General features: G+C 43.0%; 1 protein-coding gene and 1 non-coding gene across 3 annotated transcripts in view; both read right to left on the minus strand.

The window, feature by feature from the left end:
* Window positions 1–12,834, minus strand: part of lrch4 (leucine-rich repeats and calponin homology (CH) domain containing 4) — a 48,927-nt gene extending 36,093 nt beyond the window's left edge. The window contains exon 1 of one of the 2 annotated variants that reach the window (XM_014206464.2): window positions 12,326–12,831. In XM_014206464.2, the coding sequence (XP_014061939.1) occupies window positions 12,326–12,497 (172 nt within the window). In that variant the 5' untranslated portion in view covers window positions 12,498–12,831. Of the gene's footprint in view, window positions 1–12,325 lie in introns of both variants that reach the window. The other variant, XM_014206463.2, reaches the window with a different exon arrangement.
* Window positions 9,287–9,362, minus strand: trnas-uga (transfer RNA serine (anticodon UGA)). The gene has a single exon. It is a non-coding gene; the product is annotated as a tRNA-Ser (tRNA).
* Window positions 12,835–14,330: the final 1,496 nt, after the last annotated feature.

A 14,330-nucleotide genomic window follows, 5' to 3' on the forward strand; every position in this document is an offset into this window, starting at 1 on the left:
AGTCTCTCTTCCTCCCCTCCTTCCCACTCTCCTCCAGTCCCTTCACCTGTGTCTCAGCGTTTTGTATGCAAAGCCTTCCCTGTAGCTCAGTTGGTAGAGCATGGTGTTTGCAACGCCAGGGTTGTGGGTTCGATTCCCACGGGGGGCCAGCACAAAAAAAAAAAAAATGTATGAAATTGTATGCATTCACTACTGTAAGTCGCTCTGGATAAGAGCGTCTGCTAAATGACTAAAATGTAAATGCAGAGTAACCCAGGGCAGTGAGAAGCATGCAAAAAATTAAACAAAAAAAAAAAAATTCTAAAAAGATAAAGGGGGAAGTAGGCCTGGTTACATCAGCAATGGAGAATATATTAAAGTTTACACTTTTTCCAAAACACAAAAGATGAAGAAAAATGATTACTTTAAAATTGGGGATAGCCTTGATGGCGCTGTGGTCAGACGCCAGAATGGCTCAGATAAAGATGAGATCTCTATCCATATACATGTCTATGGGATCACCTCACCAGCAGCAGCAGGCTGTACAGAATAAGTCATCCCCAGTGCTTTAATTACCCCTACAATCATCTCACCTTAAAAACACGATTAGCATATTTTCAGGATATTATTCGTATGGAGCGATCAGTAGCCGTGGGTGGGCTTCCACAGGTGAAGCATGGGACGCATCTACATTATACTAACTAATGTGAACAACGATACTTTATTTTCTGACAATATCATTACTGTATTGTGTAAAGTTATTGTAGTGTAAACCGCTACTTCCTGTATGATTGATTTTGTGTACTCATAACTATGACCTCCTGACAGTAGCCTATATACATAGTTATTTTGTTTGTACAAAAAAAAGTCTATTTTGTTTGTATTGTTATGACAGAATGTGTAATATCAATTGTGTACTGTGTAGTTTTGAACACAATTATTATTATTTTTTTATTTTTATTTAAAGTCAACTGCTTCAGACAACTGTCAATCGTTGTCATGACACACATCTGTGCATGAAAACAGAGGAGTTGGCTAGAGCACACATTGATCTGCTATCAGACCAGACGAGGACAGCGAACTCACTCAAATAACATATTGATCCAACAGACTAGCTGCATGCACAATCATCTGAGTTTGGCCAAACAGGAAACAGTACGAAATATCACAACGTGCAAGTGAAATAATCAAACCACCACGGACGGACGAACGGAAACAGCAGAGGAATGTGACATACAGACGGAACGGAGACATGGAAAGTGTGAACACCCCTCCAATCACCATGACGACCGTTGGCTAGCGTGCCGGGTGTCAGAACTGGTTAAGCGGTAGCAGCAGGAGAGGAGAGAACAAGTGGAGGGGGGGTACGATTTGACGTCATTGTCAACAACTGTTGTATCCCCTAGTCTCTGGCAGAAATGAGCTGTTGCTTTGGTTCCAATGGGAAAACAGCTGTATCACTAATACACTCCCTCACCTCACCCACAGTTGTTGCTAGACGATTTCATTTACATTCAAATCTGGGTTATTGAGAGTTGTAAAAGGGTTACATGAAGATCGATGGCGTGTGTAGTGTAGTGTTGGTTTGATGAACAGAAAGTGAATTCATTATCCTCCCTGTGGAAGCTCTGTAATACTCAATGTCCTGTCTGACTGAACTAAACTATGGTATGCTGTCTGTAGGGCTGCTGGTGGGGTCTGGTTCTCCGTACACACACACACTCCCTCTAAACGCAGCCGGCCCTGCGGTCTCATGTGGCACAGAGCCCCAGTGAATAAACCATCTGGATACACCAAAGTCAACACCCCAGGAAGCTTATGGCTTTCAGTTACATAAGATGGCAGAGCCACACAGACACACACATATAGCCGGTGCCTGCTTTCATTATTCAGAACAGATCAGAGTAGAACAGGAGAGACTATACCGCTCCACACAAGTCCATTCAATTATTATTTCACACACACACACACACACACACACACACACACACACACACACACACACACTACTTACAACATTAGTGCACTGACAGACAAACACAGGGCTTTCAGATAGGGCCATTACCTAAACGGTTGGCTTACAGGCCCATCCCCAAGAGAAACTGTCCTAGGGTAATGCAACAGTAGCTAGGTTATTACCCAAGTTGACAGAATGTGCTTTGTGCACCACAGCGGGAGACTCCAGGGTGACTGGGTACTTGTTCAGCAGATGGGCTGTAGTGAACTAGAACAGGTCATTTTGGCCTGAAGGTTACACAGCCTACTGTAAAACATACACTGGTCAACAAGACTAGGACAGCATTTATTTATTACATTGGTTAAGTAGAGACTCAGAGCTACAAAATGGTATATCATACACTACAGTTGAGGAACAATGACAAAGTAATTCAGCTTTGAAAGTTGATAAACTTGTAAACCCACTTTTGAGAAAATGGCCCTTGAATGTTTTGGTACACCTGCTGGAGAGCTCTTCTTTGTCTACGCCCATTCAGCATTGTTCACACCCTCTTAAGCTTTAGCCCCACCCATCTCTTTAAGTGTTCACATGTGCTAAACAGAGTGAGTACGGTAGGGAATAGGGTGCTATTTGATGGATCCTAGGTTAGAGTGGCCTAGAAAAGCCTAGATATAGTCAGTGTGAGTAACTGACTGAGCTAGATGACTACCACTCTAGAAACCTACAGGGTGTACAGACATGCAATGACTACTTACTGAAAAAAAATATTTTAAAAAAAAACGGTCAAAAAGCTGTTTGGGGTTGAACTTGTTCGGTTTGCCAGACAACAACCTTTTATTCTAAGAATTACTCAGCGGAGCCCAGGGCACTGCAGCAGTATCTATGACACCGGGAGGGAGGGAGGTGAGGACCTTTCAAACCTGGCAACGCCACAGAGATACATCGAAACACACAGTGATGAGGTCATTGAAAAGCGCAACAGTTCAGAGGCCTGTTCAGGACGACCGTTGCAGAATGTGTAGATAGGAATGGTGTAGATTTAAAACAGATATGGATTTTCAGGTAGAATAAGGAATGATGTCTGTTCTATTCATTCCATTCCTATGCGTAACGTTGCCAAGGCTTCACGTCACTGACTGAATACACCCCTGGTAGTTCTGTGTCTATGGGGCTGGAGGACATTGAACCCAAGTATCTTCATCTTTCCTTAATTCCCCCGGGGAGTGAAAGGGATTCCCCTCACCATCTGCTGTGCTGTGAGAGAGAGCCGACTAACAGGATTTACTAACCCTAACCCTTATAGAGAGAACAGGGCTCAGAGAGAGAGAGAGAGAGAGAACAGGGCTCAGAGAGAGAGAGAGAGAGAGAACAGGGCTCAGAGAGAGAGAGAGAGAGAGAACAGGGCTCAGAGAGAGAGAACAGGGCGCAGAGAGAGAGAGAGAGAGAGAGAGAGAGAGAGAGAGAGAGAGAGAGAGAGAGAGAGAGAGAGAACAGGGCTCAGAGAGAGAGCAGAGAGAGAGAGAGAGAGAGAGAACAGGGCGCAGAGAGAGAACAGGGCGCAGAGAGAGAGAGAGAGAGAGAGAGAGAGAGAGAGAGAGAGAGAACAGGGCTCAGAGAGAGAGAGAGAGAGAGAACAGGGCTCAGAGAGAGAGAACAGGGCTCAGAGAGAGAGAGAGAGAGAGAGAGAGAGAGAGAGAACAGGGCTCAGAGAGAGAGAGAGAGAACAGGGCTCAGAGAGAGAGAGAGAGAGAGAGAGAGAGAGAGAGAACAGGGCTCAAGAGAGAGAGAGAGAGAGAGAGAGAGAGAGAACAGGGCTCAGAGAGAGAGAGAGAGAGAGAGAGAGAACAGAGCTCAGAGAGAGAGAACAGGGCTCAGAGAGAGAGAACAGGGCTCAGAGAGAGAGAACAGGGCTCAAAGAGAGAGAACAGGGCGCAGAGAGAGAGAACAGGGCGCAGAGAGAGAGAACAGGGCGCAGAGAGAGAGAGAGAGAGAACAGGGCTCAGAGAGAGAGAGAACAGGGCTCAGAGAGAGAGAGAGAGAACAGGGCTCAGAGAGAGAGAGAGAGAACAGGGCTCAGAGAGAGAGAGAACAGGGCTCAAGAGAGAGAACAGGGCTCAAAGAGAGAGAACAGGGCTCAAAGAGAGAGAACAGGGCTCAAAGAGAGAGAACAGGGCTCAAAGAGAGAGAGAGAGAGAGAGAGAGAGAGAGAGAGAGAGAGAGAGAGAGAGAGAGAGAGGATTCAGTAGAAAAGCGGAGAAAAAGCAGAAGTTTGAGTGAGCATGCACACCCACATCCGCAGTGTGACGGAAATGCAAGAGTGGGGGGAGAAGCAAGAGCACTGCTCAAGAGATAAAACAACACTCAAAGTGAAACAGATGCAACCAACTGACAGTGTGACCCACCACACGGATTTGGTTCTATGTAGCAAAATATGAAATTGTTATTTATTACATTGGTTAAGTAGACTCAGAGCTACAAAATGGTATATCATACACTGCAGTTGAGGAACAATGAAAGTAATTCAGCTTTGAAAGTTGATAAACTTGTAAACCCACTTTTGAGAAAATGACCCTTGAATGTTTTGGTACCTGCTAGAGAGCTCTTCTTTGTCTACGCCCATTCAGCATCGTTCACACCCTCTTAAGCTTTAACCCCACCCATCTCTTTAAGTGTTCACATGTGAGGCCATGTGCTAAACAGAGTGAGTGAGGCATTGTAGTAAACAACCAAAGATTTCAAGACTAAAAGTGGTAAAAGTAGTAGTCTATAATAAGGAAAAACTCCAGGTAAAAATACACTTTATCCAGTCCTTGGCCTTTATCCTAATCTGACTTTGGTACAGGTCATGTTGTTCACATTACCGTCTTTGGTAAACACACACACACAATCAAATAAAATCAAAGATTATTCTTCACATGCACAGGATACAGAAGCAATAAACGGTACAGTGAATTGGTTACTTGCATAGGGCAGTTTTTGTTTTGTTTAGACATGTAGCTGGCAAAACAATGAACCTTAATCACAACTCTAATGCCACGTTCAAAACAACTGGGAACTTTTTTTTAAAACTCACTGTGAGAGAAAAAAGAAATCGATTTGAACGGTCATCCAACTCGGAATTCCAACTAGTCTGATTCATTTTCAGAGTCAGAGAAAGTCAGCATGGGACGATCACAACGTTTTCTGACTGAACTTTGTCGATTGTCCAATTAACTAAAGGGCAGCAATGTTGAGAGCAGTAGCAAAACATTCAGTTCTTCATTAAATCTTTTTTTATTAAGCTACGGTAGACTCACATACTTAGCAGCTCATGTTATAGACAGAAGCATGCTACATGGTAGACCAATCAGAACTCATCTCTCGGCATGTCCAGCCAATCCATTATCTCAGCCAATCAGGGCTAGCGGGAAGGATCCTGTATTTTTCTGTAGCTAAACCAACTAGGCTCAGAATTTATTGAACATTTTTATTCGCATTTACAGATGTAATACAAGTTTGTTATTAAGACACATGAAAGATCACATGTTCCAGATGGCATTTCTGCCCACAAAATATATTTTGATAAACAAAACAAAAAAAGGTTCAAATGGCTCTCCTGTGAAGTAGTGAAGTGAGACATGCAGTTGAAGTCGGAAGTTCACATACAACTTAGCAAAATACATTTAAAACTCAGTTTTTCACAATTCTTGACATTTAATCCTGATAAAAATTCACTGTCTTAGGTCAGTTAGGATCACTTTATTTTAAGAATGTGAAATGTCAGAATAATAGTAGAGAGAATGATTTATTTCAGCTTTTATTTCTTTCATCACATTCCTGGGTCAGAAGTTTACATAAACTCAATTAGTATTTGGTAGCATTGCCTTTAAATTGTTGAACTTGGGTCAAATGTTTTGGGTAGCCTTCCACAAGCTTCACACAATAAGTTGGGTGAATTTTGGCCCATTCCTCCTGACAGAGCTGGTGTAACTGAGTCAGGTTTGTAGGCCTCCTTGCTCGCACACACCTTTTCAGTTCTGCCTACAAATTTTCTATAGATTGAGGTCAGGACTTTGTGATGGCCACTCCAATACCTTGACTTTGTTGTCCTTAAGCCATTTTGCCACAACTTTGGAAGTATGCTTGGGGTCATTGTCCATTTGGAAGACCCAAGCTTTAACTTGCTGACTGATGTCTTGAGATGTTGCTTCAATATATCCACCTAATGTTCCTGCCTCATGATGCCATCTATTTTGTGAAGTGCACCAGTCCCTCCTGCAGCAAAGCACCCCACAACATGATGTTGCTACCCCCGTGCTTCACGGTTGGGATGGTGTTCTTCGGCTTGCAAGCGTCCCCCTTTTTCCTCCAAACATAATGATGGTCATTATGGCCATACAGTTCTATTTTTGTTTCATCAGACATTTCTCCAAAATGTACTATCTTTGTCCCCATGTGCAGTTGCAAACCATAGTCTGGCTTTTTTATGGCGGATTTGGAGCAGTGGCTTCTTCCCTGCTGAGAGGCCTTTCAGGTTATGTCGATATAGGACTCGTTTTACTGTGGATATAAATACTTTGTACCCGTTTCCTCCAGCATCTTCACAAGGTCCTTTGCTGTCGTTTTGGGATTGATTTGCACTAAAATACGTTCCTCTCTAGGAGACAGAATGTGTCTCCTTCCTGAGCGGTATGATGGCTGGTCCCATGGTGTTTATACTTGCGTACTATTGTTTGAACAGATGAACGTGGTACCTTAAGGTGTTTGGAAATTGCTCCCAAGGATGAACCAGACTTGTGGAGGTCTACAATTTCTTTTCTGAGGTCTTGACTGATTTCTTTTGATTTTCCCATGATGTCAAGCAAAGAGGCACTGAGTATGAAGGTATGCCTTGAAATACATCCACAGATACACCTCCAATTGACTCAAATGATGTCAATTAGCCTATCAGAAGCTTCTAAAGCCATGACATCATTTTCTGGAATTTTCCAAGCTGTTTAAAGGCACAGTCAACTTAGTGTATGTAAACTTCTGACCCACTGGAATTGTGATACAGTGAATTATAAGTGAAATAATCTGTATGTAAACAGTTGTTGGAAAAATTACTTGTGTCATGCACAAAATAGATGTCCTAACTGACTTGCCAAAACTATAGTTTGTTAAGAAGACATTTGTGGAGTGGTTGAAAAATCAGTTTTAATGACTCCAACCTAAGTGTATGTAAACTTCCGTCTTTAACTGTACATGTAGCTTCCTGAAACGGGTCACAGATGTTCTCCTCTTCTACAGCACAGACACAGTTAAACTGTTCAAACACATGTTCAAAATCAGTGTCGTCAGGTCTAGCACAACAACCCCATTAAAGCTACTGTAACAATAACCATACAGCTTCAATCAGCTTAGCTCATTATACTCACAGAAATGGGAGCCTAGCAAGATAAAAAAATAAAATATGTTTTGCTGGTGAGAGTCTATGGGTGCATCCCAAATAGCAAACCATTCCCTATAAAGTGTACTACTTTCGGCCGGGACTCAAAGTAGTGCACTATATAGGGAATAGGGGCTCTGGTCTAAAGTAGTGCACTATATAGGGAATAGGGGCTCTGGTCTAAAGTAGTGCACTATATAGGGAATAGGGGCTCTGGTCTAAAGTAGTGCACTATATAGGGAATAGGGGCTCTGGTCTAAAGTAGTGCACTATATAGGGAATAGGGCTCTGGTCTAAAGTAGTGCACTATATAGGGAATAGAGTTCCATTTGGGATGTAACCCCTTCCTTTCGTTCCCTAGCTTCTCCATGGTAACTGGCGACTGACAATGGTAAACAGTTTCATGAACAAGCCCAAGGAAACAAGTTAGGAGGGAGGTGAAAGACTGGTTAGGCCACTTGGGCCTTCAACAAAACGACAGAAAAGGCTAGGTCGACACAGTGCTCTCTCTGGAGTGTCATTCACGTGAACGAGAAACAAGAAACTGGATGGACGTTGGGCAGACTTTAAATGGGTTTTCACCTTTTGTGTGGACGGATCAATGAATATCTATTGAGTTCAATCAAAACTAGTGAGTCATAGCTCACCTTGGACTACAGGAGAGAATGAGGTTAATACTGTGCACACACACACACACAGAGATCAATGTTCCTACAGGCCTATAGCCTAGCTTAGTTGTTTTCAGTGTTGTGGTGAATCACCATTAGTCACGAGCTGACAACCTGAGCACATATATTTGTAAGAGCCAACAATCTCTTCACTAACAACCTCCAAAAGGCTCGTTAACTGAGCCAAAACACCGGCCCCTGAACGCAGCTCACCTTTTAAAAAACAGGTGTTTGTGAGCAGGGAAGGGGACAAAGAGGATTCAAATGGTTTTGGAGAAAGGAAAAAAAATGATTTTTTAATTTGAAATCCTCTGGAACATTCCTCTTGCCAGTACACCTCCTCAGTGTGGGCACGGTTCCCATGACGACAGGCTCCACCCAACCGAGCGCTAAACCTGAACACACACACAGATTTGGCTGATCTTGAGCATATGCACTCAATAAAAATAAAAAAACTCATGCCATCTCTTCTGTGTGTGATATGTCATAACTCGTCTAGCAGTCTAGTAACTGCAGAGACACGGAGAAAGGAAAACTGGAAGAATATTCAAAACACCGTTGGCAGTAAGTGTTACATAAACGTTTTACTGTGATAATCAACCACATCGGGGCCCCATCTACCTAGTGGAATGAACTGACGAAGTCGCTCTGGGTCGGAGCGTCTGCTAAATGACCAACATGTAAAAACAATTTAAAAAATGGGACAGAGACCACACATTACAGGACAGACACAGTGCTCTTTATGGATCCGATAGAGATGGAATGGGGGGAAGGAGAGGTAGAGGAATGAGATAGATCGAATGGGAGAGCCCAAGGGAGAGAAAGAGACAGCACGGGGAGAGAGACTAACAGAGAGAGCACGAGGGAGAGAGAGAAGAGCCTGGTTAAAACCATGACTCAGACAAAGAGAGGGGGGTTGGGGGCTCAAGAGAGCGAGAGAAAGGGTTCCCGCTCAAGTAAAACCCCTTTAAGGGAACACAACACGACAATGCAAGCAGCCCACACCATCAAAGGGCCTACCTCCCCCCTCTCCGCCCATCCCTTCCTCCCATCCCCCTTCCTTTAATTAATGTATCTCTCAGCTGCAAGGGTTCTCTCTCTCTCTCTCTCTCTCTCCTCCCAAAAGAGATCCTATGATAGTGTTACAGAGGTCCCAGCAACAACTATTTCTTAACATTTACATTTTAGTCATTTAGCAGGACGCTCTTATCCAGAGCGACTTACAGTAGTGAATGCATACATTTCAGACATTTTTCATTCATACATTCTCCGTACTGGCCCCCCGTGGGAATCGAACCCACAACCCTGGCGTTTCAAACACCATGCTCTACCAACTGAGCCACACGGGACCTTAAGTCGTCATGCTCTCCCTGAAACAACATTAGCCTACTACTGTTGATACTAGACTGCTAAATAGTTAACCAATTACTACCAGGATTAACTCCTATGATTCATCAAATACTGCTGTTACTGTCTATCATCTATCCTGTTGCCTAGTCACTTTAACCCTACCCTCATGTACATATCTACACCAAATACCTCGTACCCCTGCACATCGACTCGGTACTGGTACCCTGTGTATATAGCCAAGTTATTGTGTATTTATTTATTTATTGTGTTATTATTATTATTCCTTTTGTTATTTTTCAATTGTCCTTATTTTGGGAAGGGCCCGTCAGTAAGCCTTTCACTGTTAGTCTATACCTATTGTTTATGAAGCATGTGACAAAATAACATTTGATTTGAATGGTGGCATGCTCAGGTCACAGAAAACTTATCCTTTCACTGTTCCCTGCAAGCTGTGTTCAGAATTTGGGTTAGGCTGTGAGTAGTTTTCAATGTCTGCTCAGACTTATGAGGCTGAGGGGCTAGGTTTAATTCTGTTTGGGTTATTGCTAGACAATGTCAGCTTGGGCAGCCCAAAACACCGCCGTCGGTAATTATTAAAATGCCACTGCACAACACTAGCTACCCAAATCTGGGTGTAGATCAGTATTATTTTGGGGTCTTATTCGGAGGGGTGCAGGGAGAGGGCTGCAGCCAGAGAGAGGGGCACACAGCTGGGGATTGTTGTCCTGGATGGGCCTGCTCTGCTCGCTGGCTCGGTAGAACACTATCCTTCCTACAGGAGCCAAAGAGCATGTACGCGTGTGTAAGGGCGAGGAGGGGGCGGGGACTGAACCCCTGAACTTCCTGAAGGGAAATTGCTCCACACAGGAGAGGGGGGGGAATAACAGAGAGGGAGACCGTCACTGTTATCATAAACACCATAGGGCCTGCTTGGGATCTTGTCCCCAATTCTGCACTCTTCAATCCATAGCACTAGCTAGGGAACTTTAGTCATCCCTTATCCATCCACACAGGTTGTTCTTATCAATAAGGCAACTTCCAGGTGCCATTTCTTTTGAAGACTAGTTTAGAATAGGACACGTACAAGGCCTCTGTTCTGACTCTCTGTTAGTTGTCCACTACAAATCTAAACGTCTCTCTGACTTCGTCATCATCGATCCACGATCACCACTATGAAGATTACAGCCTTTCTGTTTCTTGAGGACTTCCCGTTGTTGTGTTAGTCTGGTGATGTAAAAAGGCACGTCATTTTACAGTTAAGACATTTACTCCACAGTCAGGGGTAAGACCATACCTGACTGTCAAACCCCTACCTGTCCCACTAACCAGCGTGCACACACACACGCACACACACACACACACACACACACACACACACACACACACACACACACAAAAACTGTCTATTTCATCACTGGCAATTATAGTGAGCCAGCCTAAATCTCTCATGAACACAGTAGCAAAACACAGTCTGAAATAAAAAAAGTTGCAGACTCAAGCTTTCACTGTACATCAGCACACAGGAATGCTGTGTCATTGCGCATCCAGACAGATTAGAGGAGAGGGGTGGGGTGTGCCCAAGCAAGCACCTCATTCAAACTGAAAGAGTAGCATTATCTAAAAGACCAGGTATGAGCTACGTCGTGTGTGTGTGTCTGGAGTAACGTGTTATTACGACCAATTCAAAAAAAGGGAACAACACTGTAATCATAACACCACCAGAAAAATGAAGTCACTGAATTGGATGACAGAGACAGGACAGACGTATTACGGAGTTGGAACAGACTGCAGCAACGTGCATCTCACGACAAACTGTATTATTAAAATGCATAACCAGCTTTCATTAGGAGGTGGTTACAATGAAGAGCTCATTGGACACCATTAATAACATATGTCAATGTTTATATATATATATAAAATATATATAATAAAAAAAAACGGCTTGCCTTTAGTTCTTAGTTTATAATATGAGCTACGCTTTGTATAAACAAGCGTACATCAAGATAGTGTTGTTATCTAAGGCCTTGGATACATTCATCACTACAGTATCCATTACTGTTGTTGGATTACAGATGGCAGCTGGGTGTGTGTGTGTGTGTATTTATGTATGTGTGTGTGTGTGTGTGTCCAATGTATCTCCTCACTGTATAAGGTCTAGGTCCTTTGAGCAGATGGTTATAATTACCAGAGAGTGCAGAAAAGCAGCAGAGAGGAGTGTTGTTTCGAAACACTGGGTAGATAAGATTGATTTCAGGCTGCAACCTGGATTGGGTAATCTTCTTTCAACAAAGCGAGGACGAGTTAGTTCTCCTTTAGATGGCACTGTCAAAAATCAACCTTACAGGCATTTTAGGCACCATTAAACTTTACAGTGTTATTGTCATCTATAAAATTGCCTTTCAATCCATTGTGATAGTGTTGTGAATTGACAAAATGAAAGAAGGGAACCTCAAAAACAGGAGATAGAATAGTGGCATTTTGTCAGGCTCATACACAACCATTACGACCAGCAAGCAACTCCCTTCATCATACAGGAAGCGAAGGGGAAATTTGCTTCAACTTGACACCCAGAAGAACAAGAATATAAACTCGAATAAAAACACATTTTAAAAATATATCTCCGTAATTGAAAGAATAAACAAAATGTTAGTTGAAGAAGTTGTGGCTTAAATGTGCAGTCCAACATCTTTAGATAGTGTCAAGGAACCTTGGAAAAATAATGAATTCGCTCGTAACGTTACACTTTTAACTTTGTTTTTTTTATGTACGTCTTTTCACGGATGTGTTGCTAACGTTAGCTTGTTAGCTAGCCATAGTTACAACACACACAGGTGACAACAACAACAACACTAACAAAAGACTGTCCACGTCATATGAATTGTCAACTAAATTGAAAAAATTTAAATTTAAAAATTAAAAAAAATACGTTATCTACAACAAAACAGACACTAAAACACAACTCACCGGCTGCTGTAATATCCGACAAGTCATAGTTCCGGGCGGTTCGGGGAAACTCTTTCAATTTACGGTTCGACAAGTTCAGAGCACCGCTCCCGGCAGCCTCCTCTAGCGACTTCTCCACGCACCGGCTAGCCGCTATTGTTGCCGGCAGCTGGGCACCTTCCCCAGCAGCCATGAACGGTAGATATATGTCTCTTTATGTTACTGTGTTTAGGTCAAAAAAAAAAGAAGGGGAAAGAAAGAAAAGAAAACCTTCCTTTATACTTTCGTATCCCTCAGAACGACTTCCAAAACCATCCGTCTCTTCGTCCGATAAACAACTTTTCGAAGTAGGACAATGAATAAATCCGACCAACAAAAAAATATATATGCTATTTCTTAATCTTCCACAGCGAGGATTGTCTGCGGTCCGGTTGCCTTCGAGAAAGCGGTACTAGTAGCTGTCAGAAAGGGGTGCAGCAGCAGCAGCAGCAGCGCAAAGGGAAGCGGAGGAGCCGTGGGAGAAGCCTACGACGAGAAGGAGTTTGATTGACAGGGACAACACCCATATCTCAACCGAGATGAATGGACTCAAGGCGGGGTCTGAAGAAAAAAGGGCGTGCATGTAAAGGGATTTCAAAAGAGCTGAGATTATATTGATGGAAATATACACCAATCAGATACAGTAGGATGGTTCTGGGTAGATAATTGAAGAGTGGACCAATAATTATTGTGACTGGAGCTGCCAGGTAAACCGTTCATATCCATCCATTTCATTTTTGCCAGTTGGTTAAAAATGTAAAATTAATTCCCTACATGCAAATGTCATATTTCCCATATTGAATACAGGTTATTCTTTCTCATTAGTGAGATATGTGTGGCCCCAGGGAAATTCCTCCAGCAGAATTCCAATTTGTACCCCATCTGGTATAATGTAACAACATTATCTAGCCTCTTTGTTGGTAATCACTAGCTTTTATAGGTACAAAGTCATAAATCCTGCCCTTTTCTACAATTTATCTTCTTAAAATGTGATTTTAAACCTAACCCTCACCTTAAATTAATAGCAAAAAACACATTTTTTTTATGCCAATTTTGACTTTGTGGCTGTAGAATCTGACTTTGTGGCTATAGAAGCTAGTGGAAACTCTTTGTTCTACATGTGTTACAGAAATTACTGTCCCCTGAGTTCCAGAGCTCTAAATGTGTTACACAGATTACTGTCCCTTTATTTCCAGAGTCACAGCCATGCTCAGTAAAACCATGTTAGATTAGCATGTCTCGTCACGTCATTAGTAGACTCATGGATATGTGTGTGAGCACGCAGATTTGTTTACACCAACAGTGTGTGTGTGTGTGTGTGTGTGTGTGTGTGTGTGTGTGTGTGTGTGTGTGTGTGTGTGTGTGTGTGTGTGTGTGTGTGTGTGTGTGTGTGTGTGTGTGTGTGTGTGTGTGTGTGTGTTTATGCATACATACAGTATGTGTCCCACAGGAAGCTGCTGAGGGGAGAACTGCTCAAAATAATGTCCGAAATGGAGTAAATGGAATGTCACCAAACACCTGGAAACCATGTGTTTGATGTATATGATACCATTCCACTGATTCCACTCCAGTCATTACCACGAGCCCGTCCTGCCCTATTAAGGTGCCACCAATCTCCTGTGTGGCACAAGCACACATCACGGGAGGTTGATGACATCTTAATTGGGGAGGACATGCTCGCGACTGGAGTGGAATATGTGGAATGGTATCATATACATCAAACACATGGGTTCCATGTGACATTCCATTCACTCCATTTCGGCCATTATGGGGCTGTATTGTCGACAGCACCTCCTGTAGGGTTTTGGCTGTATTGTCGACAGGACCTCCTGTAGGGTTTTGGCTGTATTGTCGACAGCACCTCCTGTATAGTTTTTGCTGTATTGTCCATATAACACGTCCTGTAGGGTTTTGGCTGTATTGTCGACAGCACCTCCTGTAGGGTTTTGGCTGTATTGTCGACCAAACCTCCTGTAGGGTTTTGGCT

This window comes from Salmo salar, chromosome ssa07 (genome assembly GCF_905237065.1).
Source record: "Salmo salar chromosome ssa07, Ssal_v3.1, whole genome shotgun sequence".
Lineage (NCBI taxonomy): Eukaryota > Metazoa > Chordata > Actinopteri > Salmoniformes > Salmonidae > Salmo > Salmo salar.